The sequence below is a fragment of the Zosterops lateralis genome, assembly GCF_965231275.1.
Source record: "Zosterops lateralis genome assembly, chromosome: 20".
In the NCBI taxonomy this organism is placed as follows: Eukaryota; Metazoa; Chordata; class Aves; order Passeriformes; family Zosteropidae; genus Zosterops; species Zosterops lateralis.
Window position 1 is genome coordinate 407,399 of NC_139780.1, and position 27,701 is coordinate 435,099.

The 27,701-nt window shown below is 48.0% G+C and overlaps 1 protein-coding gene across 1 annotated transcript in view; it reads right to left on the minus strand.

The window, feature by feature from the left end:
* Nucleotides 1–293: 293 nt before the first annotated feature.
* Nucleotides 294–27,701, minus strand: part of RABL6 (RAB, member RAS oncogene family like 6) — a 43,685-nt gene continuing 16,277 nt past the window's right edge. Inside the window, exons 6-15 of the mRNA XM_083875718.1 lie at nt 27,042–27,182; nt 25,529–25,634; nt 21,775–21,878; nt 14,103–14,452; nt 11,782–11,947; nt 6,321–6,542; nt 5,400–5,751; nt 3,250–3,421; nt 1,562–1,611; nt 294–920 (exon numbers count right to left, since the gene is read on the minus strand). Of these exons, the coding sequence (XP_083731844.1) occupies nt 717–920; nt 1,562–1,611; nt 3,250–3,421; nt 5,400–5,751; nt 6,321–6,542; nt 11,782–11,947; nt 14,103–14,452; nt 21,775–21,878; nt 25,529–25,634; nt 27,042–27,182 (1,867 nt within the window). The 3' untranslated portion in view covers nt 294–716. The remainder of the gene's footprint in view (nt 921–1,561; nt 1,612–3,249; nt 3,422–5,399; nt 5,752–6,320; nt 6,543–11,781; nt 11,948–14,102; nt 14,453–21,774; nt 21,879–25,528; nt 25,635–27,041; nt 27,183–27,701) is intronic.

Below are 27,701 nucleotides of genomic sequence, written 5' to 3' on the forward strand. Positions count from 1 at the left end.
AGCAGCTTACATATTATATTAGTGTCTGAGACACTGGGGCCACGGAAATCCATGGGCTTCATGAATTCCAACAGCAGCACCAGTGAGGGCTAATTAAGCTGCTGTGCAGAAAGGTCCCGTTCAAAGGACTTCAACAATCACACTCTCTCTCTCTCACACTGTCCCTGTGCCTGCTGCTTTAGGGAGCTGTACCATAGCATGATCTGATTGACTTAAAGCTCATCAACTGCTGGGTGAAGCAATGGCCAATATCACCTTTCTCCTTAAAAAATAGGAAGGATAAGAAGACTTGAGACAGTCAAGCACGATGCATTCATGCGACATGTTTTGTTGCACTCCTCTTAACAAGACAGGAATTTCAGGTGTGCAGGAGTGGAATGCAGCAGGGACAGAGCAGGAAGCAGGTCCCCTCACCCCACAGCCTACCAGTGACCTGATGGGGCATCTCTGGAAGGAGAAAAACTGACAGCCTGACAGAGCAGGCCTGGGAGCCATGCCCTGAACCCTCCCCTGGCTCACGTACATCTCAGCTGGGTTTTCTTTGTGTGACGATGCACCAGAGCAGCACACACAGATGTAAAGCTTTTTGTTTTGCTCACTCTGGTGTGAGAGACTATACAGCAAACGGCTAAAGCTTTACACATCTGTGCCTGTCCTGGGGTGACTTGTCAGAGAAGATGGAGACAGTCATGGTGCAGAGTCCACTCGCAGCCAAACTACAGCTCCTCGTAGTCCCCCCCGCCCCGTGGTTTGCTCATGCTGGCTCCTCCTCCTCCAAGAAAAGCCTCAAGTTCATCTATCTCGCTGCCTTTGTCCTTGCTCTTCTTCTTCTTCTTCTTTTTCTCTTTCTCCTCTTTGCTCTCCTCCTTCTCTTTGCTCTTCTTGTGTTTGCTCTTCTTTTTCACTGATTTGTCCTCTTCCTGCAAAATGAGAATGTTTTTATTAGCAAATGCTCTGGGTGTGCCTGTGCCCCAGGATGTACTGCCCTGACAGCTGGCTCTGAAGAATGGTTTGGGCTGGAAGGCACCTAGTCCAACCCCCATGCCATGGACAGGGATGTCTTCAACTGGATCAGGAATCTTAATCAGGTTGAAGCACCCAAGACCCTTCTGCAAGTCTGGACAGAAAAGCAGACAGACCCTTTGGGTTACACAGGGCACTGGTCTGTCAGACAGTCTGCACCCAACAATACCACGGTGCTGGACAGGCTTAAATGGCACAGACAAAGCCTCCTGGAGACTTCCCTCACTATCCCCGAGACGTCTCTTGTGGGCACCCCTCTGCTTGAAAAACTGTGGTGCTATGAACACACAGTCCAGCAAAGAGGCACTGCTCTGCCTCGTCCTGTATTTTACAAACTCACACACTCCATTTCAAAATTCAACTGCTCTACAAGCTCACTTTGAAGCTCAGTGGTTCTGCAGAGCCTGGGAGGCACAGATCAGAGCTGCAGGATGTGAGCATGGAGGGGAGGCCACCAAGTCCCAGGAGGACACCATGGAAGGCCACCTCTGTTCTTGGCAGGTGGGTAACACGGTAGATCTGAGGAATTAAACAGTACCTCTTTGCTTTTCTTTTTCTTCTTCTTTTTCTCCTTAGAGGCTTGTTTATCTGTTAAAATAAAAAAAAAACCACCGTTGTGTTTAATCAATTTAAATGATAAGAGCTGCAATTCTGCCCTGGCCCCATTTCTGAGAACAAAATGCTCCATCCTGGGCACCTGTGGGCAAAGGCAAGGCCAGCACCCCAGGCCAAACTGTGCCCCTGTGGGAACCAACACAGGCCCCAGCACTCACACCCTGACTCAACCATATCAGTCTTGTTTAATTATGAGCATAAGATGATTTGCATGATTGACACTGTGTTCTGGCTCTACAAACTGGTCCAAAGGCCACATTTGGGACTGGATTGTTATTTCAGAAATGAAGAAGAGCTCCTGGGTTCCCCTCTGATGGGAATCCTCCCAGGCACCTTCTCTGAGGACGACTGAGGACATGGTATCAGCAGATGGGGCACCCTGGCAGGCCAACACTCAGTGCTGCTCACACTGTGTGTGGAAATTACATCTCCAAAGCACTCCTGCTGCAGCCCTGCTCTACAGGGGTGAATAATTTCACACTCTCAAATGAGTCCTCCCAGAGTCCCTGTCACATGTGTCTCACATAACTATGGCTGATGACGTGGCTACTGAGTGTCCACTGCCTTAGCACAAAACCTCCTTCGACAGGGGAGTAGCTGCTTCACAAGAGACTTCCTGACAGCACCACTTTTCACACGTGCTGTTTGACTGCTGCTCTTACCTACACACTCCTTTTTCCTCAGCTGATGTGTAAATGCAGCCATCGAGGAGCCTGACTGCCAGTCAAGCTCCAATCACTGACAACTGAGAGAGAGAGTTTTATATTTATCACCAAAAGTGGAGATAAGAGGAACCCACGTTTAATTATTTAAGAATCTAAACTGAAGTTAAATTATTGACCTGGGCCTTTGCAGAGGCACTTACAGCTATTTCAAGCTCTGCTGTTCAGCAGCTCAGAGTGACAAGCTGAGGGAACCATGGCAGCCTGTGACACCTTCCTCACAGTTTTGGAAGAGCTATTCAAGGAGCTCTCTCTGGTGCTGCTTACAGCTTTTTTCCTTCCTTAAATCTTTAACTTCCCATCTTTCATGCTGACATCGGGGCAGGTCTATAGGAAGTTGCTTTGCAGTAATGCCTAGACAGCAGGAATTATTTGCATGAGTAGGATTTGTTCCCTCAGGGAATAAGAGGCAAAAAATAAAGCCTGAGGAATGCTTAGGTTGTGATTAGGATCCCACCCCATCTTTCACAAACACAGAAGCGGAAATTGGCAGGGTATGTTAGAGCATTTTGTTCAAGTTGATCCAAATTCTGGAGGGGGTGGACACTGCAATGCAATGCTGAACACCACTTCCCAAGCACACGGGGCTAAGCAGGAAGGCTTACACAGCAGCAGCTTGTGGAAGATGTGCTTCTGCTTGCAGCTGGGACAAAAATAACCCACGGCTGGTGCCAGGGACAAGCCAAGTTCTCCTCCTCATGGGGAAAAACTTAAAAGCTATTTATGCTGTGTTGAACCAGATTACATACAGACTCACAGGGCACTGCATGAAGTTAGAGGGTATTTTATTTAGTGTAAATTGGTTTGCTGACACCCTAGAAAGACTTTGGCAAAAACAAATGCCTGACACACAAAAACAGCAAGAGTGGGAATAAGGTGTGAGCTTTACCTTCCTCGCTGCTCTCCTTGGGACCAGCTTCTTCCAAACCCAAGCCAAAGAGATCTGAGTCATTTTTCAGTTTAAAGGAGGGGACTGTTGATTTCACAGGTTGGGGTGGCTTTGCCAGTGAGGTATCATCATCAGATATTTCAGAGAGATCTTCACGCACTGGGAATTCATCCTGGAGATGAACAAAGGCAGGCAACACTGACAAATGCTTCAACCAAAATCTCTAACCACTTTGCACACAAAAATGTCAGATGTCAGCAGGTGGGGAGGAGAGAAGGAAATGGCAGCTGAACTGATTGCCTGGAAATCAATGTCCGGCATCTTATGAGCTCTAATTTTTGCCTTGGTAAAATGCCTCAGTTGCACTGGTACTGGCAAGGGTGTTCTGAGAACTTCACACTGGGGCTGCTGAAATCACAATATAAAGGGATTAAATGAGACCTTCAACTCTGTTAGCCCACCAGCATCAGCTTCCTCCTGCCCTGGGAAGGCACCTCTGTTCTAGGAAAATCCAATCTAATAAACTAAAAACTCCCCTGCAGCCCTGAGCGACAAATGCATTCTGCTGTGCAGCTCTGAGGGTCTCAGGTGCCAGGGGCAGCAGGGCTGAGGAAGCACAGTGTGTAGGCAGAATAATTCCCTTCATGAGCCAAAAGGAAATGTGCTCCCAGGGCAAATCTGCCCCTTCCATGTGGGCTAAACCCCAGGATGCTGCAGAGCCTGGAAATCACCCCAAAATCCTCCATCTCTGTATGATGGGGATGAAAATTCAGTTTAATGATCTTCTGATACCTGCCAACTGATCCTCTTTGGAATCTGTTATCCAACCTTTCCTTGTATTCTTGCACAGGGGTGGAACACAGCCCTGCTGTGTGGCTGGTCAGGCAGTGGCCCCACCTGGCTGATGGTGATGGCTGTACTGGTTTGCCTGACCAGTGCACCCTGCAGTGGGAAAGCATTCCCTGGGTAAGGCATTCCCTGACACTGCTGCTTCTTCATCAATCCCTTCTCACTGACACATGCAAGAGATGGAAAATTGTCAAGAAAAGCAGGAAGGTAAAATGCAAAATGAATGGAAAATTACCTAATAAACAGCATGACACATGAGCAAGGTCAAAGAAACTGGGACAACAGCCCTTTCTACAGGATTCCAGACTGGTGCAAACAGAGGGAAACCCCCTGAACCAGACACCAGGAAACCCCCGAACAGCCACTGCCCATCCCAAATCACTGCTAGCAGTTTCCAGAGATTGTTCTGCAGGTTGTCAGTACAGGTCACTGAAATCAGGGATATCTCAAGCCATACAGCAAGTTCTGTGACCAGTTCAGAGAAGAGGGGCAGAAGTGTCTTCTCCACCTGTAATACAGGCCAGGCGTGAGGGGACTCCTGGTGCATTTGTTTCAGCAGACACCTGCTGGCAGTGCTGAGTGTCACAGACCTTACAGCTCTTGGCTGTCCTGCAAAGTCCTTCCCAAGCAGACCCTCCTTCTTCCCCTTAAGCTCTGCCAAGTAAATTTTGTCATGGCCTTTTTATTGCTGAATTGACTACAAGGAGCTCACTCTTTCTGGCAGAGACACCCTTCTGCATGTTAAAGTTCATGTGAAAACCCAGTAGCTTTGCATTTTGTACCTCCCACACTGCTGGACTGGCTGAGAGTGAACAGCAGAGTAAAACAAACAAGCACAAATCCTGTCTGTGTTTGTAAACACAAACCTCATGTCAGGGAAGGTGTAGGCTGGAGGGCAGGGAAAGTTTCTTCCCCCAGAGGGTTCAGGCACTGCCCAGGCTCCCCAGGGAATGGGCACAGAGCTCCAGGAGCCTTTGGACAGCACTGCCAGGGGTGCCCAGGGGGGATTGTTGGGGGGTCTGGGCAGGGACAGGGGCTGGACTCGATTCCTCTAGGTCCCTTCCAGCTCAGGGTATTCTATGGATCTGTGACTATTTGGGGTTCTTGCTGCCACGTGCCTTCCACACTCAGAGCATTGCTGGCTCTGTGCTCACATCAATCACTGCAGTTTGCTCAGCACCTGCCTTGCTGCAGCTGCTGCTGAGGTAGGGAAGAGCAGATGAAGGCTCTGCTCAGAGAAATGCCTCACCCCTTCCAGCTCAGCTCGGCACAGCTCACAGCAACATGGGCTTGTTATTTACCATTTTTTTCTTCTGGCTGTCAGAATCCTCACTTTCAAAGTCTGGGTCATCCATAACAAATGAGAGCATCTGAGTAGCTATTGGTCCCTCTTGGTCACTGTCAGACTCCTCAGGCTTCTCCTCTTTGACCACTTTCTCCTTGGAAGCAAGTCCTTTGCTTTGGGCAGTGGCCTTTGGGGCCTGGGCTGCTGCTGTGGGGGCAGCAACAGGAGCTGTCAGGCTTGTGTTGCCCTTGCTGCTGCTGCTGTTTCCTTCAGACCCAGAACAGGGAGCTAAACTGTCAGGAGGCTTCGGGTCAGTTGCTTTGGTCAAAATTGCTTCATTCTGGGGTTTCAGAGAATTTCTGGAAGACCTGAGAAGAAACAAGTTGTCAGAGCCTGTCCACCCCTATTCTGTGGAGCAAAGCACAGTCAACAGCTGAGCTTGCCTTGAGGACTGCATCGTGCATCCCACTGAGAAAGGCAAACACCACTCAGGCTGAGGATAACCCTCATGTCTCTAACCCTGACCCTCATCCCACAGGATGTGGCACGTGGAGAACATGACCCAGCTCATTGCTCCCCCAGCACAGGGTGTGGTGAGTGACTCCACTCCCTTCACCCAAGACTTGACTCCTCTCTCCTCCTCACATCACCACAAACAGCCACTCTGGTTCTCAGTTCCAGGCTCTTGATCAAATTTGAGGAAAACCAGGCAGATATTCCCATGCAGAGCCATCCCAGTGGCACAGGAGTGCAGTGCTCCAAGGCATGGGGCAAGACACACCACACACAAAGTTACACCTACAGTAACTACAGCCCTGGCTCACAGCTGAGGAACAGGCAGACAGAGACTTCCCAAAGGCCACACACAGTCGTGGCAGGATGGAGGAGAGGTCCAGGTTTGCCAACACATCCCCACACTTCACTCTGTGCTCTGTACCTTTTTTTTTCCTGCTCTGTGCTTTTGTCTCCATCAGATATGAGGACGACCTTAGAGTCCTTCACCTCTTCCTCCTCCTCCTCCTCCTCACTGGAGAGGGTGATGTTCTTGCTGGGCACCCGTTCTGCTGCCAGCACTGCTCTGCTGGGGATTTTGTCATCCAGATCCAGGTCATCTTGGAAACCTGCCACCATGGGGTTCCCTCCAGGCGCCTCTCCATCGCTGCAACACAGAGAATGGTAAGACACAGCACGCAGGAGGTGCTGGGCAGACCTGCCTCCCCCTGCACAAAGACTGACACTGGCCTGCCTTGTACAGCAACTTCAGGGGACATTCCCCAGCCTGGAGCAGCTGATGAGTAAAGGGCTGGAGCACCTCTGCTCTGGAGACAGGCTGAGAACAGGGATAGTTAAGCCTGAAGAAGAGAAGGCTCTGGGGAGATTTCAGAACCCCTTCCAGTGCCTAAAGGGGCGCCAACAGAGCTGGAAAGGGACTGTGAACAAGGGTCAGGAGGGGCAGGATGAGGGGAATGGCTTTAAGCTGAAGGAGGGCAGGTTTAGACAGGGTATCAGGAAGGAATTATTCCCTGTGAGGGTGCTGAGGCCCTGGCACAGGTTGCCCAGAGAAGCTGGTTGCCCCTGGATTCCTGGAAGTGTCCAAGGCCAGGCTGGACAGAGCCTGAAGTAACCTGGGATAGTGGAAGGTCTCCCTGCCCATGGCAGGGGTTGGAACTGAATGGGCTTTAAGGACCTTCCAACACAAACCAGTTGGTGATTCTGTGCCCTGCCAGCCTTCCCCTTCCACTGCCCAGCTCAGGCTGGGCCTGGTCCCTGCAGGCTGCAGCAGTGGCACAAGCCCTGCACTAAAAGGGCCACAGCAGGATGTGTCACAGAGCAGTTTCTGCCCCTCAAGCTGGAAATGAGTGGCTGGAGAAGGCAAGCCTCAAAGGTCCAGAGAATCCTGTGGCCACAGCTCCATCTGAACATGGAGTTCCATCCACCAGGCAAGGACCAGTCAGTCAAACCATGGGAACTGCCTGTCTTCATCCCCACATCTTGTAATTAAACCTGATCATAGCCAGTCACTGCTCTGGGAGCTCACTGGCAGCTATTAGCTTCCTGGAATCATTTCTATTTCTGCAGTGCTCCCTGAAGCAGGCAGATACACAGACACCACAGCCAAGTTTTAACACTGCCCAAATTAAATTAACCTAAGGACACACTGCCAGAGCTGGGAGTCTGTCAGCGTCCCTGGAGGTAGCACAGTTCTGTGTTCAGAGGCAGCTTGAGAGCATTTTGCAGCTGAAATTGAGGATTCCTGTCTGAATGTCCCTAGGACTCAAGTTAATGCTTTCTGAAAAATTTGCTCATGTCAGGAATACCAGTATTTCCCCCAGGCTCAGTTAATGAGCCTTTGCCATCACCTTTCCTTGTTCTATTTGTTTCATCCACAAGAGATACCCAGCTCCTTCCTGAAAACTTCACACACAAGTCTCTGCCCTTTTAATGATGTCACCTGGATTGTACAAGCACAGCCTTCTTTTTAAACAAAGACAAAAAATATATTACAGCTTGGAACTGATTCGATTGTAGAGACATAAACAAAAGCCTAAAATCCTTTAACTGGAAGTCGGTGGTGTTCCCAGTCACTGGCACAGGACAAGCACTGGAAGACAGTGGAGTATGGTGTGCTGCTGAGATAAAAAATACCTTAAACACATTGTGGATGATGGCAACTGCTCACTCTGGCTCCTCTACATGGCTGGGTACTGCTTGACAATAGTTTTAAAGAGTTAATACATCTGCCAACAGACAATGAAGTAGTTTGTGACAATGGGAGACCATGCCAGTGACACCCGGCGCAGCTCAGTGATCACAACCAGCGCTTGTCTGGGCTGGAGTGCTGAGACCAGGGCCAGCATCAGCCCTCCCTCTGCTCTTGGCAGGGATCCTTCTGCTCTCAGGACCTGCTCTCAGTGCCTTACTGAGCAGGGCAATGCTGCTGAAGAGCCCCTTCATCTGACTAACACTGCTGCTCTCACACCATGCCAGGATGGAGGCACACAGCCCAGCCACACAAAGGAGAGGAAAACTGGTGCCTAAGCAGCCCCCAAAGCTGGAGGAATGACGAGTGATTCCTGAGCTTTTCAAAGCACTGGCAGCGTTTCCTCTTGAAATGCACTGAAAAGAAAATGGAGTTGAATCCTAAAAATGGCAGCATATTATTCTGAACTAGACACACTGCCTTTCTTTAACACATCACTGCTCTATCAGGCTCTTAAGAGATTGCTGCCACTGTCCTACACTCCACACAGACCTGCAGCCTCTCCAGCTTTCCCAGTCTGAATGAGTGAACACCCCTATGTGTACACCCCCTCACTAAAGTGGGTCACAGCCCTTCACAGTGAGAATCCTGCCTCCATCTCCAGCCAGCACCGATCGCTGAGCGACAGCGTAAGAGCAGAGCACTAGAGTGAATCTACATCAGGAAAATCACTGCTGCACTATAAACAGCCTCTGACAAGGCAAAACTAGGATCAGCTTGTGGTCCTGAGGTTCCAGCTGGAGGGAAGGCAAAGCATGCAAACCCAAGCACATTGCACCACTCTCTCTAGCCCCTGAAGCACTGCCAAGCTGGTGTGAACACTGAGCAAATGCGTCTGCAGGTACAGGTACTCCCCAAAAGTGATGCTGTTCACCGAGGTCTGCTCTGAGCTAGTGGCCACAGAGCCTGCTGGGGTGTCCTCTGTGAGCCCCTGGTGTGTCACAGATCAGCTGCCAAGGAGGAAACAAACCCTGCTGCAACCTGAGCTCACAGCCTCAAACCTGGCTGGGCCATGCTCTCTCAGCCCTGGGAGCTCAAGGGCTCTTGCCACATCCTTTTTTTGGGCTAAATAAAGAGAAAAAAAGGAAACCTCAGTACACTGAGGCATTCTCAGAGCTCCCTGCAGGACTCCTGCCCACAGTCACTGAGGCAATTCCTCTAATTTGGGTAGGAGAAGAAATTTCAGAAATTCTCAAAACATGGCCCATTCTTCTGCCACATCTTCAATGACACTTCAGTTCTGGAATCTACCCTTGTCTCCAGCACACCAAGGCATGCTGGTGAGCTGTGTAGGCTCAATACTCAGGTATCAGCTTCAAAGTGAACATGAGACCTGAATGCATCTTGCTGGGACATCTCAGGCCTTGCTCCTCACTCATCTACAGGAGAAAAGCAGCTTCCAGGATTCCATTTTTCAAAACCAATAAAATCTCCCAAAGGTTTGCGTGATTTCACAGATCTACTGTGTTCTTTAGGTCAGAGATAAATTTCTGCAGCAGATTTTGTGGGAATTACAACCACCTCCTCACTGCAGAGGAAGCTGATTATTGAGGATGGTGCTTACAGAACTGTAATGTTGTTCCTGGCTACCATGGGACTGTAACTGGCATCCTGAAAGAAAACAGCTAAATCAGGTGATGGTCAGAACTGCATCTGCATCTCTGAATTTCTGCACATCTGGCTTATTCTAGTAGGTCCCGTTTGGCAAGAAACAGAATGGAAATTGCCAGACCACTGAGAAAACTGTGTGATATACAAAAGAAACCAGAGCAAGCCATGGATGCCAGGTTGCAGAGGAGTAATGAGCATGTGAATTTGCAAGGATGTGCTGCAAGGGCTTCTCCCAAGGAAACAGAGCTGTTGTGACTGCACTAGGTATCACTGTGAGCAAAGGAGGAACTCTAAACAAAGGAGTGGGGCTCTCACACCCCTGTCCAACATGTTTGACTTTATTTATACAGTTTAACACTTATTTGCTTCCACTGACTGACACTCTGGAGCAGAGAAGCCTTTGTGAAGGATCTCCTGCCCACAGTAGAAGTGCAGCTCCAGAGCTCTGAGGGCACCTCAGGACCCAGTCTGTCAGAAGGTCATGCTTGGCTCTTCTGACAATTCCTTGTTAAACCCAGAAAAATATCTCAGCCCTGCCAGAGCCATGAGCAAGACACTTTGTAGGCCAGCAGGCTGCCAGCAACCACCACTTTTTTTTTCTTTTTTTTTTCTTTTTTTTTTTTTTTAATAAAACATCCACGTGTTCTGCCGTCACAAGGGATGATGATTCAGGCTGACCTGCATTACACAGGCACTGAGCCTCAAACACAGCACTGATTTAAAGTTGCTGTGGTTGAAGTAGAGAACACTGGGTCATGACAAAGATGTCAAGAGATGCAGAATCCACCACATTCACAGATGAACAGTGTCAGCGCTTAATTACTCTCCTGGTTAATCCAGTGTTGATGACAAAAGGCAGCAGGCAAGGAATATTCTGAGCAAAGGGATACAGAAAGTATGCTTAGGTCACCTCTTAAGAGACAATCTACTTTCAGACAGCTCACTGCACATCTTCTTGTCTGAATAGCTCAGTATACACAATCCCCTTTCCATTTTTTTTTTGGTTAAAAAACATCAAAGCAAGGAAAAGAAAAAAAGGGAAAAAAAAAGAAAATCCAGCTTATGGCATAAGCACAGATCTGCCATTTTGAGATAATTATAGAATCACAGACTGGTTTGGGTTGGAAGGGACCTTAAAGCTCAGCTAGTTCAACCCCCTACACTGAGCAGGGACATTTTCAGCTCATTTTCCCCCACGCCACTCAGCTTGGTGGTGTTGATAAACCTGCTGAGGGTGCCCTCAATCCCCCTGTGCCATGGATGAAGCCCATGTCCCAGTACAGATCCTGAGGGAGATCACCCATCTTCAACTGGACATTGAGCCATAGGTCACTGCTCTCTGGATGTGAGTATCCAACACATTCCGTATCATCCATCAAACCTCCATCTCTCCAATTTAGTGAGAAAATGCTGGGAAGAAACACTAGACACAGAGAGAAAGAAAGGCATCCCTTAAGAGTTTTTTTGATTCTGCAGGCAGCCATGCAGTGACACTCCCAAAAGAGCATGACTTTCTCCATCCTTCCTTCCAGAATCCCACAGAGCTATGGAGTGCCCCCAAGTGTCCTCCAGCAAACTCTAAATCCCTTTATAGTGCCTCAGGAATGACATTACCAGGTCACAGAGGAGCTTGGCCACAATTTGTGCATCTGCAGAAGGAAAATGTTCTTTAAGCAAAACATAATATCCCTGCAAAGTGCACTATGCTCCAGAAGGAAAATATCTCGAATGATTTGGTGTGTTGGGCCACAAGGAAAATCCCTTCCTGATCCAAAAGACCCAGTGGTTTAATCTGAACACAAAGCAAGACAGCAACACCAGGAAGGTGATAATCTGCTTTTCCTCCTTCCCAGGAGAAACCTAAATGGAGAGAAACTGTCACTAAATGGGAGACAGTGAATGCTATGACTGACCACAGGACAGCCAGAAAGCCTCTGGGGCAGCCAGCTGGTCCAGAATCACTGAATGGCTGCACCATGTTATCCAGGCTGCACATCCAGGTTTTGAGTCATGCTCCTTTTCTTACCTTTCACTATCCACACGGTGTTTGGCCTGTGGTTTCCCCTTCTCATTCTGCAGCACTGGGTCTTCCAGGAAGCTGTGGTCCAGGCTGTCCTCAGGAACAAAGTCCTCCACACTCTGTACCTTGGCAGGGGCTGCAGGGTGGAGGGGAGGAGTGGCAGCAGCAGGATCTGCATTAGCGACAGGAGTTGTAAAACATGGGTGTCACCACAAGCAAGACAGAAATTGGCTTTTTCCAGATCTGTGCTACCCAGGGTGGCAGCAGCCATGAGGCACGACCTTGGCTACAGAGCAAGGGAAGAGGAAGGTTATGAACAGGATATAAACCAGCCCGGAGTCTGACTGAAGGCACTCACAGTCATGGTTGCTGTGGTTTAGAATGCACCAGGCTGAGCCAGGCTCTTAGACTGAAAACTCCCTGGCAAGGGCTGGCTCTGCTCTCCAGCTCTGCTCTGACTGACTGTCCCACAGGTTTTATTACACCTGTGCTATGTGCACTGCTCCTGGGGGATGTCCCTTCACTATTCTCTTATCTTTTCCAGACTGTTCAGTTCACCCCCTCCTATCCTCTTGCTTTTTTTCAGCTGTAATTGTCCCAGGCAGAATTGTTCACATTATGTTTTTAGATGTTCTGTATAAACAAAAGCTCAAGAGCCACCTCAAATAGAGACTGACTTTAATACAATCCTGTCTTCAAGGTATCAGGATGAAAACTCATGAAATTAGCATAACTAAGAAGCCTGAAGTGATTAACCTTTCCAGAATATGCAATACTCAATGTTTTTCCTCTCCTCACACGGCACTTCACATCCAGACTTCTCTTTTGCATAAAACAAGACTTGTGCCTTTCTTTTCTAGGTTTTGCTTTCCTTAGAACAACTTTCAGATCACTTTTGCATACAAACACTACCACTAATGCCAGAGAGTAGCATTGGTGTAAGCTAGACCACAACTAAAACAATTACTACTCCAAGTCTTCAAGAGAAAGCTTAAATAGCAGCTCCCAGAAAAACCAAGTATAATTTGGTAACAATGATTTTTCAGCTGCTTTCCAGTGACTTGGTCCCTGGGTACATTCCAGTGGAGGTGCAGGCCCTTGGCACACTACTGAAATGTGAAACACTGACACATCAGCCCTTCCTGGCTGCCTTTTGCAACTGTCCCTAAGCTTTCCAAGATAGCAGGGCTGAAAGTCACAAGCCCAAAACAGCTGTCAAGCTAAGAAAGAGTTAAAAAAGGAGAAGAAAAAGGCCAAACCCAATCATTGTAACGCCGTAGTAGACCACTTGTCTCTTTTTCTACAGATCAAAATGACAAAGATTTTTTTGATTGACAACTAATTTCTAACATCTGCTCCCCTCTTTGGTTTTTGTTTTGTTTTCTCTGGGTAGGAAGAGTCATAAACAAACCAAAAAGGGTGCATTGTGTTATCTCTGGGAAGATGCACAGGATGCAGAACACTGTGTGCAGATCTAAAACCAGACCATTTCAACATCTGAAATTGCAACCCATGTCCCCAGCACCTCCTCCTCTCTCTCTGTGGGTGTCTCAGGAGCACTGTCAGCCAGTGTGAGAGGGAAGGTATTTCCAAAGGCTGACTCAAACCACGTCATGATTTTTAGGCAGTGCCAGCTCTGCAGCTCCAGTTAGCTCTGCAAACAAAGTGAATGTGACAGGCAAATTATGGTCCAGATCAGTAAAATTACATGCAACAAACCCTTGATGCCTCTGCCTGGCACTCTGTCCGGCAGGGTACAGACAAAGGCCTGCTCTGCTGGGGACCAGTGCTGAGGCAGCAGCCGAGGGCTCCCTCCTCCCAGACCTGCTCTGAAGGAGAGGATTTCCCCAGAGGGGATCTGCTGTGCAGCCTGGACCTACGTGACCATTTCTGGCTGAATAACCTTTAAAACCAGCACTCCACTCCTCTCTGTAACATGCAGGAGCCCCTCCAGACTGCCACATGTGTACATGGACAGTATTTCAAATAGCTTCTCTAGTAATTTTTTTGCTATTCAAGAGGTATTTTTGCTCCTAGTAAGAACCTGACGTTTTATTTATTTTATTAGTGTCTCCTGAGTGTTCAGGATCTTTGTCTGAACCACCACCCAGCTGGCTGGGCACAGTCCCCATCCAGCAGAGCAACAAACCAAAACGCTCATCAGAAGAAAACAGAGAATGACAACCCAAGTCTCCCTGCACACCTGCTGCACACACACGGCGCCTGTGGCCTTCACACACCTGATCTGCTCAGCCTCTTGCAGGGAAAAAAATGAAAGGAAAACTGGAATGGGTGACATTGCGCCAGGACAGGGCACCAGCACCTACCTGGCTGGGGAGGGACGGGCTCGGCGGCGGGGGATGTCCCGAAGAGCCGCGCGATGATGCCGCGCCTGGGCGGGGGCGCGGCCGGGGGGGCCACGGGGGCTGCGGGGGGCACAGGGGGCTGAGGGGTCTCCAGCACAGGCACCGGTGACAACGACGGGGCAGGGTCAGGAGAGATGGTGGTGCCTGTGGCAAGTGGCAGCTGCGGCTGGGGGGTGCTGGGGCTGGAGCTGCCTGTGGACGCGGAGCTCGGAGGGACGATGGGGGACTGGGAGCCCGAGGAGGGGCTCTGCCCGTTCGTTGCCAGTGGGGATGTATGTCCTTGGCTTCGGGCTTCCATCATCTCCAGGAAGCTGTGGGGAAGATAAATTACAGATATAAGGAATGGTGAATCTTGGAATTCCAGACTGATTTGGGTTGGGAGGGACCTTAAAGCTCATTTCATTCCATCTTCCACTAGGCCAGGTTTGTCCAAGTCCAGCCTGGCCTTGGACACTTCTAAAAGGATCCAGGGAGAGACACAACTTCTCTGGGCAACCTATGCCAGGGCCTCTCCATGCCCACAGGGAAGAATTTCTTCCCATCCAATCCTGCCCTTTGCCAGTTCCTGCTGGCAAACCACTACCTGCCTGTATAAAAATTCCCTCTCCCTCCTTTATAAACCCTTTTCATTTAGCTGTGTGCTGAGCTGGGAAAGTATGGGTCAACTTCCAGCTGGGCTTGGGAGGGCATGGATCTGCTTCCAGTGACACTGTGTCTCCCTGGGTCACACTAAATCTGGTTTACTCACATGAACTGAACTCACTCCATCTGCATTGAGGTGTGGAGAATCCCAACCTGCTCTGCACTACAGGATGAAACCTCTATTTGCAACATGACTAGGAACTCCCTGAATAGACAGACTGTAACAACATGCCAGGGCTTGAAATGCAACCTGAAGTCAGTTGTTGTGATATTGGCATCAGTTGGACATACATCTCCAAAGAACTAAGTGCTGTAGGAATGGCACATTTTTAGATTCTGCAGAAGAAATCACAATACTCAAGTAAACTGCTATAATAACCTCTTTATCAGCCAAGAATTGATTTGAGAGGACAATCCTTGAACATCAAAAGAAAAGAGCTGTCCTGAGGGCTCAGAGAAGACTGACTGCCATTACCCTTCTTGCAGATCCACATACAGCTCTCCCCTGCACACTCTCCCTCTCTGTGTGAGGAGCCCTGGAGCCCAGCAGCAGCAGTTCTGGGGCAGGTTGTGGTCCTGGCTGGGCTCCCGACTGGAAGAACATTAAAGCCTGTACAACTGTAGAGAGTGAAAAGTTCTTTTCTTTTCCAAAAGAAACCCAAGCCTAACCCAGGCATCCCTCTGCAGCCTGCAGGGTCAGCAGCCTGTTTCACACACTGTGTGCAGAGAAACGTGGACAGAGACAAGTTCTTGCCATGAAATAGTCTGAAAAACAGATCTACCACATGCTGCACAGCTGAAAGATACAGAGAAGATACTAGAAGTGAAGCATCCTGTGTAATACCCAGCACATCCCCATCCTACCTCTCATTTCATTAAGCTTAATGAATTTGTGGACAGAGGCTCTGGATTCAGCTGGTTCTGCAAGATGCACTTTGGTTTTGCTCCAGGCAATGAGAGTGTGAAGGGAGAGGCTCCTCTCCCACACAGAGCATGACCTCGTCCTCCAGGGACCTGAGCCAGCCAGAACCTTCCATGGACTGACTGCTGAGCAGAACACAAACACTGGGGGCTAAGAGACTCTAAGCCTTGAGATATGATTTCCTATTTTAAGGCAGTAACCTGATATACTTTTAAGGAGCAAAATAATATACTTTGTGACCAGCAGTGTCTGGAGCCCTAGGGAACAACAGCCCCAGGCAGCTGTTATTTGAATTGGAAAACCAGCAGTCCTTCCTAACTGAGTAACTGGCTGAAGTGGAGATCAAGGGCAGCACTGAAAAGCAGAATTAGTGAGGCAACATCAACAGACAGGGACAAGATACAGACAGAACTGGATGATCCCAATTGACAGCAATAGGAAGAAATTCAACAGTACAGACAAAATTGTCATCTACTCGAGGGTGAGGAAAAGTGCTCTTGCTCCCAGCTCTCTACATGAGAATGGCTGGGAAAGACTCATCTCACTCATTCTGGAAGTCTGGGCTAAGGACTGCAATCCCAACCATGCCAGAGCCTGGCTGTGATAAGCTGCCCATTGATATCCACCCTAGGCCTGCCCTCAGGCAGCTCCAGCCATTCCCTGGTCCTGTCACTGATCGCAGAGAGCAGAGATTGGTGCTGCCCCTCTGCTGTCCCCTGACAGGAAGCTGCAGACTCTCAAGTTCCTATATCAGTGCCATGCTGTGGTGGCCTCACTGCTGCTTCCACCAGATGTGGGCCAAGACTATGTCTCTCTTCCACCCAAAACACCACCATGAGCTCCTGGCAGAGCTGAGCTCAGAATGTGTGACGCAGCATCCAGTCCCCATCCTCCCTCTCCTGGGGTGAGCTGTGTGACAACATGTTCCACTGAAAACGATGCATGGATTTGTCATGCACCAGAGAGAAAACATAAAGGAGTTTAACTCCTGCACTTGAGCTCTGTGGACACTGCATCAGGTTGGTTTGGAAGGTGCATAATACATCAGACATGCTGCAAGAACATAACAGTGTGTGCTCAATCCCTCTTGTCACTGCACCCCTTCCTGAGGAGGGGGCTCAGCATCCTTCCAGCAGGGTACACACGGGGTCTGTGGAGTGGGAAAGGCAAACCACGGGGCCCTGCAATTCAGCAATTCAGCCTTCATCCAACAAAGCAAAGGCTCTTTATCCCCAAACCATGTGAATTGCCATGGCCTCCAAAGCTACTTGTGAGCTTTGCCTGCATGCAATGTGCAACTCCTCAGCTCCACACATGTGCTGAATTCTGCCATTCCTCCCCATACACACAGCTTTGATCCAGGGCTTCTGGTGAGCCAAAGACAGGAGAGCTGAACAGCTCTGATTTGTGGTACTAACTCCTCCTCTCGAGACTCACTCAGCGTTAAAAGATTCCTGTCTCCCAACTGTGAGGAGAGATTAATCCCAGATGATCCACATGCATCCCGTTCCTGCTTACAGCAACAGCAATCCTGGATGGAAGCCTGCAAGCCTGGGAACTGCTGCACCCAGCAGCCAAGGAACTGCTGCCAGCAGTACTTGCTCTACTGACTGTCTGTGGGAACACCTGTACCACCAACACTGCCTGAAACCAGGATGAACAACCTCTGAGCCTCAGGTCACTGATTCCCACCATCACAGCAACCAGCTGACTCAGGTAGGATAAGATGGTTGTACACCGAAGATTTGGGAACCAGGAGACACAAAGAATGTTTAGACACACATCAGGATACAGAATATGAAGCTCAAAGAGTGGTTAAAACTGGACTCAACAAAGCACAGGAAACTCTTAACAATACTGGAGTATTTGAAGATTTACCGTATGTGGTTCTGTCAAAGCTGCCCATTTTGGAACAACCTGCTTTGTTCTGGGAAAGCAGCCAGCTCCAGAGGGAGGGAAAGCTGCGACTACCACCTGTTTCTCCTCCAGAAACCCATGAAATTTAAGAGCTGGAGGAAAAAAAATCCACCTACATAGCTGAAGTATAAAGAATGTCATCCTTCCCTCCAGCGCAACTGGACTGGGGCATAAAACACATGCAGGCTTTGTCTGCACCTGTGCTCCTGTACCTTTGTCACCTGTGGTGTGTGAAGGGCATAAACACAGGAGAGAGCAAGTTCTTCAGCAGGAAGATACAAATGGTTATCTGGGGACAGCACAACACAGAGTCTTGCCCCAGCACTGCACTGAAGACAGCTGTGACACGTGTGCTTCATGTCACCTCCATCTAGACACGTGGGCCAAGCCCTGTGCTGTGACACTGGGGGAATCAGGGTGGTCTGACATGGTCCTACATGGGCTGCATAAACCAGCTCTGATGAGTTTTTATAGTCAGATCTTCTGTGAGGGAGGTGGGTGGAAAACCAGCACATATGAAATGCTGCCAGCAAGCTCACAGCAATTTCCAGGATGGAGGTGTCTAAGCATCCTCCACACTTTGAAAATACTACATAATGCATGAATGCTTTCTCTGGCTTTACACACACTCCTCAGAGGCACAAGTGTGGCTGTTTTGGGAACACACTGGGCCAAAACTGCCATGTGTCTGTTTTTTCTCAGATTCTAAACAATCTGTCCATTCCTCCTTCTATCCATCAGTCCTTTGGAAAAGGAAAACCTTACTGTGGAGTAAGCCACTTTCTGCCCACACTGGACATAGCAGACCAAGTCCCACCAAAGCACAAGATGACCTCACACCTGAGCACCTTTATTCTGCTGGGATACAGAGACTGCAAATATACCATGCATGTCCAGGTGGGTCATCTGTCCTCACCCACAGGGGCTCCTTATTTGCCTTTCAATCCTTCCATTACAGACTAAGTAACAGGTCTAAAACATCCTCAAACTCCTAAATAATTCACTGGTGGTTGGACCTGCTCACAAGAGGAGACTTTCATGCAATTTTAAAGATGAACATGCTCTGTGGGAACAAAACCTCATCAGGGCCTGAGGTTACTGTTGCTCTGCTCCCAGGGCGAACACAAAAAACACAAAAGGACTTGTTAGCCTCATAATTCCTAAAATTGTCAGTGCTTGTGTTCATTTAATATTGAAGACAGGAGCAGCCTAAAGCTTTTGGGCTCCTGGCTCTAATGTGCTGTGATAAATTGTTCGAGTGTATTTCACGTGGCAAGAGAGGCTCTGGGTTATTTTATTAATTGTGAGAAGGAAGATTTATCAGCTGGATGACATCATTTTAACTGGAGTTAGTGAGCGTTAGATTTCCACATGCTTGTTTTGGGCTCATGAAAGGTACTGACCCAATTCCCTCAGCCCAGGTCCCTGAATGTGGAACTAATGGCCAAGCAGGTTTAATTCCTCCTGCTGTCCTGTTTTCCACCTGCAAAATGGATGCAGCAGGATAACTCCCTGCTCCATAAAATACAGGACATGCTCCATGTCCCCACTCCTCTAGCAAGGCTGACTGATGACAGGCTTAGATGCACTTAATTCTTAACTCAGCACTCCCAAAAACCATGACCTAGATAGAGTCCCATTCCAGGCTGGGCACAGGCTGGCTCCTGACCTGCCTGATGACCACAAGGACTCACAGCAAGTGGAGAAGATAAAAGTGGGGCAAGGGGAAGAGAAAGCAGGAGTAGGTTTACTTTCCCAGCTGGTAATTCAGCCTGTAGCTGGTGTCATTCTGGACCTGTATTTCCATACAGTGAAGGATACCAGAGAACAGCTCCAGCAGCAGCTCCTCGGCCACTGTGCAGATGTTACTCAGCACCACGGTGTTGCTGAAATTATAAGCTATGCTCAGTGTGGAAAAATACAACCAGGCAAATAAAACCCCAACCCCCAGACAATGACTCTGCAGTGACTAAAGCTGTCCCTGTGGGGAATGTGTCTCCCCAAAGCAGAGCCCTCAGCAGGGCAGCCCAAATGCCTGACTGCAGTCACTGCTCTGGTACCCACATGGTGAGAGGACACAGCCTCAGGCTGTGCCAGGGGAGGTCTAGGTTGAGTATTGGGGAAAATTTCTTCACCAAAAGGGCTGTCCAGACCTGGCATCCTTCTCTGGGGGAATGGGCACATTGAACATAAACAGGTTTTTCTTGAAAACAGAAGATAAGCTGGGTACAATTAAAAATGGAGAAATTGAGCAAATTAGGTAAAAAATTCAGAACATCATAGAAGTTGTTACTGTTGTTTAAAAATATTTCAAGAACTCAAAAAGGGATGAAACATTCTTTTAGCAGCATTGAAAATTAAAGTCTGAAAGCACAGGGACAGTAGCAGAGCCAGAGGTGTGTCAGGCAGTGAGGAGCCTGAACACTGGGAAAGAACTGGAAGCAGACTGTGTCCCCCACAGGCACATCCAGGCAGTGGCTGCCCAGGCTGGCTTACGTAAGGCACAAGAGGCAGCATCGTGTGCCACCTCGTGTTGTCTCTGGGAGCCACATTTTGGGTAAGTGACGTTTTGTCCTCAGGTCCCCCCTGCTGCAGCAGGAGGAAGAGTTCTTGCTCTCTTTCTGTTCTCCCTGAGCCAAATTTAGCAGCGGTCATTGTGACAGAGCAGAGAGCAGACTGCTCAGGGGTGAAGGGAATAACCGAGATGTCCTAGCGCTGTCACCTCGCTGTGCTCCATGGCCTGATTTTATGGCAGGAGAGCAGGAATGGCCTCTGAGGACGTGCTGCAGCAGCCACACCACTACCTGTGGCCCCAAATACCTGTGGTCATCTCTCCTTGCTGTGCAGTTTGGGTGACCCACAGCAGAACCCCCAGTGCTGTCTAAACTGAAGCAACTGACACAAAGGCCTCATGCCAGGAGGTGTGACAGGTCAGGGCTGTTTGGGCTGGATGGGACCTTAAAGCTCATCTCATTCCATGCTCCTGCCACTGGCCTAGGCTGCTCCAAGCCCCATCCAACCTGCTTTTTTGCTGGATTTGTAAGCTGAAGTGACACATATGGAGACCCAGCACATGATAAAGCTGCTGGGAGGGCAAGAGGTGAAGCAGCAAGATCTGGTGCTGTGAGCTTGAAACAGCTCTGCCAACTCCTAATTCTATTAGATATCCTCCCATTACTGAAGCAGTACAAATAAAAGTATGGAAAACCATCTGACAGCACAGCCCACACAGCCCAGTCCTTTCAGTAGGGACTTCAAGAGAAATGCTGAAGGCACGAGGTGACTAACTAGTTCCTCAGGAGAATGAGATGAATGCTCCGGAAATAGCTTTGTGCAAATTGGGGTATTTCAACGCTCTCCAAGGAAAACATGCTGAACAAGGTTATAGCACTTGAAACCTGGTCTGAAAAATGCTTGTTCAAAAGCATGAATATTTCATAATCATTGATTCCAATTTCCAAACAAAGCTGCCTGTAAATAATCTTTTTTCAGTACATTCCGAGGCTGACTTTTCTGGCTTGCACTCCACTGCAATAAAGGCCTTGTGATGGGAATTCACAGAACATGGACTCCTGTTCACTGTGCTACAGGTGTACTGGCTTTGTGGGATTAAAGCTGGCAAACACCATTACAGGCAGCCAAGCACACAGCCAGGGCACAGAACAGACACAGGGCAGAGCAACCAGCCACTATTTCAACCCAGAAATACACCAAGGCGTTCAGAAGTGCTCAAAGAGAACAAAAGACAGCAGTGCTGCTGCTATTACTGTCTGCTGTCATAAGACATACAATACACAGGAGTGCAACAGCCAGGAGAGGAACCAACCTGTGAGCTGAGCAGCTGAGAGATGGAAAATATCTCCTTGCAGCACTTTATCTACTCCAGCAGGTGCTGGCTCCAGGTGTGCTGCTCCGCCCCCCCTGCCCTGCTCTCCCCTCCTCAGTCATGTGCCCTAAGGAACCAGACCTTTTCACAGGGATCCCCAAGTGCAGGCTTTACTTCAGCTGATGCCATTCAAAAGCAACATTTTATCCTAAAGATCCCTAAATGTTGTTCGCCAGACCCTTCAACCTGGCTACACGCCACAGCTGGGGCTGGCCAACACTCGTGGGACACCCAAAGCAGTTAGAAAAGACAGCTCAGTGACATACAGTTCGTAGTTTTGGTCTTCAGTCTCTTGCTGCACTGACAGCTCCTCCAGAGTTGCATCAATATCCAGCTGATTTGTCTCCAGCTGCCGTAGCAACGTCTCCCTCTGAGGAAAGGAAAACAAGCTGGGTCTGAGCAGAAGGGTGACTGTAACAGATCTCTGCACTGAGATCCTGTGTCACCACTTTACCACAGCAATGCATCCAACAAGAGCCCTGGCCCTGAGCATGGTGTCCATTTAAATACAGAGCACAAAGGGAAAGTGAATAAAAAGTAGGTAATCCATAAAGTCTACGTGTAAGAAGCACCTTGTTCTGTGAGCTGTTCTTAGCCATAAATCAATAATGTGTTATTTCAGACACCACAGCACCAGTTACATCTGGAAAAGGGATTCAGCTCCTGCAAAGATCCGTCGTGCAACCCGTTCACTCAGGCCTTTGATTTTCCCTGTGCTAAATCAGCCTCTCTGGGAGCAGGACCCAGCTGATGCAAAGCCCCACAGTATTTTTTTTTTTTTTTTTTTTTTTTTTTTTTTTTTTTTGCTGTCAGGGTAGATGAGGGATCACAACCTGCCAACTCAGTGACATTTCAGGAGCCCTTGCCCGTCTGCCTCCAGCTGCTGTTCCACAGATGGGGGACAGACACCCTAGCCCATCTCCAGTGGGAAATAAAGTGAGTTGACTGCACTAATGTAATCCAGGACTGCTCCACTCAGTCCTTCCTTTCCCACAGAACTCAAACAAAAACCTCAGCTGAGGAGAAGGGCTGGCTTAACAGACTCCCTCCTCCCGACATCCAGACAGCAGCAAGGAGATCAATAACCACAAGCACAGCCAGCTCCCTCAAGGACTGCAGCCCTGCAGGGCTGGCAGAGCATCCACTCTTGCAGAAACATCATTCTGGATCCCCTGGACAAGACTAGAGCTTCAGTGGTGCAAATCCTGCCCCAGAGCCCCAGCCCCTCTGCTCAGCTGGCTGGCACACAGCTGGCACTGGCCATGCCCTTCAGCTCACCTCCCGAATTCTGGAGTTTTGCAGTCAGAAGCCACGACGTTCAGTGCCTGAGGTGGCAGAGAAGCAGGGCCAGCCCGTGCTGAGTTGGGGTGGTGACTCCCAGCCCTGCACACTCCCCATCCCTGCCTAGGCAGAAGGACATGCAAGAGAAGTTCCTCCAAACTGCCAAGAGTTCTGCTTTGATAACTGCCTTCCTCTCCAAGTACATTTCAGCTTTGCTCTGACAAATACTTTTGTCAGCTAGCATCAATAACCATAGTAAATTCTTAAATCCCTGTCTGCTAACACCTGACCTCACTGCAGAAGGATCCCATCAGGTTAAAAGCCCAAAAGGAAATCTATTATGTAATTCCCAGAGTAAAATCCATCTGAGAAGACAAACATTTGCATGAAGCAATGGTGTTCAGTCTCTACATGCACAGGCTGCTGGCATTATGGTTTCAAAGATGTGATAACTTCAAAGCCATCAAGACACTGCAGAGGTTTGAAGAGCAATGAACTCATCTGGCTCACACAAACCACACCAAGCGCTGCGTTCCAGGGAATGGTCACAGTACAGCCTGAGCCCTCCATGGAGCAACTGATTTGTATCAAATTCCACTATGACTGAAATCAGCAAAAAAGGTTCAAGTAATTTTTATTTTGTACTGTAAGACTAGGTGATTCATCACAGTTGATAACCCTAATTTACTGGAAGATATAGCCCTTCTTGAAATGTAAGGGCTTCTGTGATCATTTAAGCTAATTTTCTGCTTCCAAGGCATACAGAGTCTGCATGTTTACCTTTGCCATTGCGTTAAGAGCCTGGAGCAATCCCTCTTTTCTTTGCTGAGTAATTTTTATTCATCATTTTCAAGTGCTCTCTGCAGATGGAAACTTGACTTTAATTAACATGTATGCATGGAATTACAAAGTCATTACTTAATGCCAATTCCTTTATTGTCATTTACAGACAAGAAAGATTCAGCAAAATATGCTATTTATATTTAAAATTGCTACACTGATCAGAAGTACTAATAACGACTCCAAATTCTAGACTTTAGAATTCAAGAAAATCAAGATCTCAGAAGCAGGAGATATCATAATTTTATATTATTCACACAGTATAAGCAAAAATGAGACAAAAAGGGCAAGTCTGTTGCTTCTTTGTCCTCAGTTTCCTTAGACAGGTGAAATACATGCTGAGCAAATTAAATCAGCTGAACAAACAGAGACAGAAGGGCTACTGCTCTCCAGTGCTTACCTTAGGCTCTTTGATAATGACTTTAATTAGACTTGTTTATTAAACAAGTGGTGTGCCTTGCCTTACACTTTGGCACTGAGACATACACCAGTTTTATTTATTTCAATTTTTACAGGTCATAATAAATCAAGAATATATATTTAACAGAGTTGCAATCGATTTGGTACAGATTCATCACTACTAACAAACTTCCAAATGCTTAAAAAAAAATTCTATTTTACCGTGCTGGTTATTAAAATATTAAAGAAACAGCTTATTTTTTGCAATGACCCAAAAGAAGGGAATAAATCATGTGCTAGAGACCAGTGCTTTGGCTGAAAGCCATTTGCAAAAGCTTTCTGGGAAAAGGCAATTTCAGCTGCCTGCAGAATCCTGTCTCCTTCCAGCACAGCTCTGGAAGCCTGGGTGACCTGATCCCATCTGTGGGCCAGCAGCAATACCTACAGCTGAACTGCATCCTCAGGTTTGCCAGTCCTGCCCCTGGAAAGGAACTGATAAATAATTGAAGAGCTGAGGCTGACAGAGAGAAGGTGCTCTGTACTGGCAGTATGGATTTCAGCCTCTTCCATGGAAGATGCATGAGTGTAAACTGAACACAGGAATCTGCCACTGAAAACCACACACTGACCCCAGCCCTGCTGAGGGACAGCCTGGGACCTCGGATACAGCTGGAGCACTCCACCCTGGAAAGCTGTGGAGGGCAGGCTGAGGGACACAGAAACCTCTGAGGCTGATTAAATTCTGTGTGCATTTCATTCTGGGCAGCATCCCTCTCCTTTAATCCTGCTTGGAGAAACCAATGCAGCCCATCTTGGGTGAAGCTTGACATCAAGCAAAGCCCCAAAATTCAGGTAGAAGCAACCCAAAAGCCTCCAAATATGCAGTATCATAAACCCAAACATTTTACTACCAACATGCTGGCAGATTTCTTCTCTCTCTTCTCCACTGAGCAGCAGGTTGGATTTATAGCTCAGATTTCTACAACTTCCTCGTCAAAATTTGTTTGACTTGTTTCACTGAGGTTTTATACATTCAACTCTCTTATCCTGGTTCTTTCTGCTCTCCAGCCTGAGGACATGGTAACATCCACTAATACATCTCAGCTCCTTCTGAACTGGCATTTCACTGGGGATTATTTACATAAAAATACACACAGACACTTCAAATCCTGGTTAAAGATAATAATCTGTGTGTACTTTACTTTTTTGTCTTGGTAACTGCATCACTGGATACCATTTTCATGCCAGCAAAAATGGAGCCTTTCTCAGAGGTCAGCATTGGGAACTCAGCACAGCTGACCTCCTGCAATCAGCGACATGTTTAAGTCAGTTACCAATGTTCTGACACAATTTTGTTATACCGACTTTAATGAAAACAAGAATGTCCTCAGGATCCTTTTACAGCAAACGAAACCCCAAATACCAAATTCAAGCCTCGGAGAGAAAGTAAATCCCATCTGTCCACACACCCAACACATCAGGATAACACCCCTGCCTTACCTGCAGCTGCAAGAAGGGGATGTTGAAGAACTTGTGCAAGTACTTGAGGCCAAAGCTGTTCTTCATGGAAGACTCAGCATAGCGGAAATAGGAGGAGCCAGGAGGCCTGTGGCAAGCGAGAGAGGAGAACACTGTGACCAGCACACCCTGCACAGGACTGAGCTACACACCAGGAGCCACCCCACAAACCAGCCCCCCACCCTCAAATGTACCCCAGGGGGTCATTCTGCTTGGACTCGTTACTTTGTGTGCAGCTAAAATTCACACTGAAGGGTGACAGAAGGTGGCTGTTGGTGGTGGCAGTGTCACGTCCCTGCCAGGCTGAGAAATACCCTGTCAGGACACTGGGATGTTGATTTTGTAAGCTGGGGATTCACAGCTTTACAAGCTGTTCATTTCCCAGTGAAGGTTTTTATTTTAAAACCATAATCAAACTGACAAAAATCATATATAGAAACTAATTTGTAAAGAAATTATTTCATCATGGATAAAGTCTTAAAGGTGATACAATTTTTTGTGCCTGACACAGGCATAATAAAGTAAGAGATGAGGAGAATGAAAACAGTACCTTAAAAACATAAAAAGGTAAAATCTACTGAATCTTGACCAAGAAATACTATTTTACACCACACAACAGAGCACCTCAGATCTGCCTAAGGGAAATGCTTGTCTGGCTGGTGAGGGACGTGATTTGGCTGTGCCCCACAAGGGCTGTGTGGGGGATGCTCAGAGGCAGAGCAAGCTGCCCCCTGCCTACACTGCACTGCCTGGCTCTCCTGGAGCTCAGTCACTTGGAGCAGAGAACAGCTGTGCCTGGGGAGAAGGTTCTCTCACAGGAGAGGGACAATCCAGAAAGAAGATGACTTGTTGGGAACACATTTCTGAAAGGCACATGCTGCCGGGCAATCGCATGGCAAACGATCTGCTCCAGATCAAAGGGCTCATGGTGTCAGCAGAAAAAAAAATAAGAATTATCACATTGTGGGTGGGTTCATCACAAGGAACTCACAGGCCCTCAGACATTTTTTACTCTTACTCAAAGACAGGATTCACTTCCTATGCTCTGGATCACAAATCCTACAGGGCAAAGCAACTCCGCCATCCCTCAGGCATTCAAAGGATCTGAGCACAACTATTGGTCAATTTTTATTTCAGATTCCCTTTCTCACGCTGCCAAACAGAGAATAAAATAAAAAAAGTAAAATCCAAAAAAGTGTTCCTTAGGGTCAGGAATGGCAATTCCTTACTTGGACACAAAAATTACAAATACCCATTATTATTGGCACAGAAAAAGAACTTGGTTCATTCTGAATAAGAAGTAACTCAGATTCCACTACCTTTATTAATTCCTTCAGTATAAAATTTCTGAAGGTGCTGCTTGTGAGGCTCAGGGAGCCAAAGGCATGCGCAGGACAGAGGACACATGATGTGACAGGGATGTGACCACGGCAGGGACACTGATGGTGGTGGCAGGGAGCAGCTGAGCCTCCTGCCCCACCCGGTGACCACTCACCTGTTCAGGTTGTCAATGAGGTCCCGCACGTCCCCGGGCAGGATCACCCGGTGCTCCCCCATGTCCCGGTAATTCCCAAGCACACACACTGGAACGTGGGTCGGCACTTTGGGAAGCTCCCTCAGAATGTAGTTAAATGTCCTTCATCCGAAGGGAGAGAGAGATGCAAATGAGACTGTTAGTAGTTTCATGCATGAATCACAAAGAAAAAAAAAAATCAACAAGAATTTCTTTTTCTAAAATCCTTCCAAGTCTGTGTCTTCTTTACCTCATCAGAGAAATGCATTAACCCTCAATATGTCTGGATGTTTCTTTATATAAAAACAACTTCAAAAGCTCAATAATCCACTTTCACCAGAACCCTCACATCTCCTACAGTAATCTGTAGCCCTGGTTCATGTCTGAGATGTTTTGGTTTTTTGAAATTCCTTTCCCAGGGTATTTTCTGTAAACGAGAGACATGTTTTTGTAGCTGCAAATTTGTTTAGATTGTTTCCCTAGGAGGGACTTCTTGATGCCCCTCTGGTCTGACCAATGTGGTTGAAGAGGTTTGCCTCTGTTTCACCACTCAAATTGGTCTGTGTAGAACAGTGTATAAGGGAGACACATCCCAAGAATAAATACAGGAGTCATTTTCAGCCTTCTGAAGTCAGAATCTTT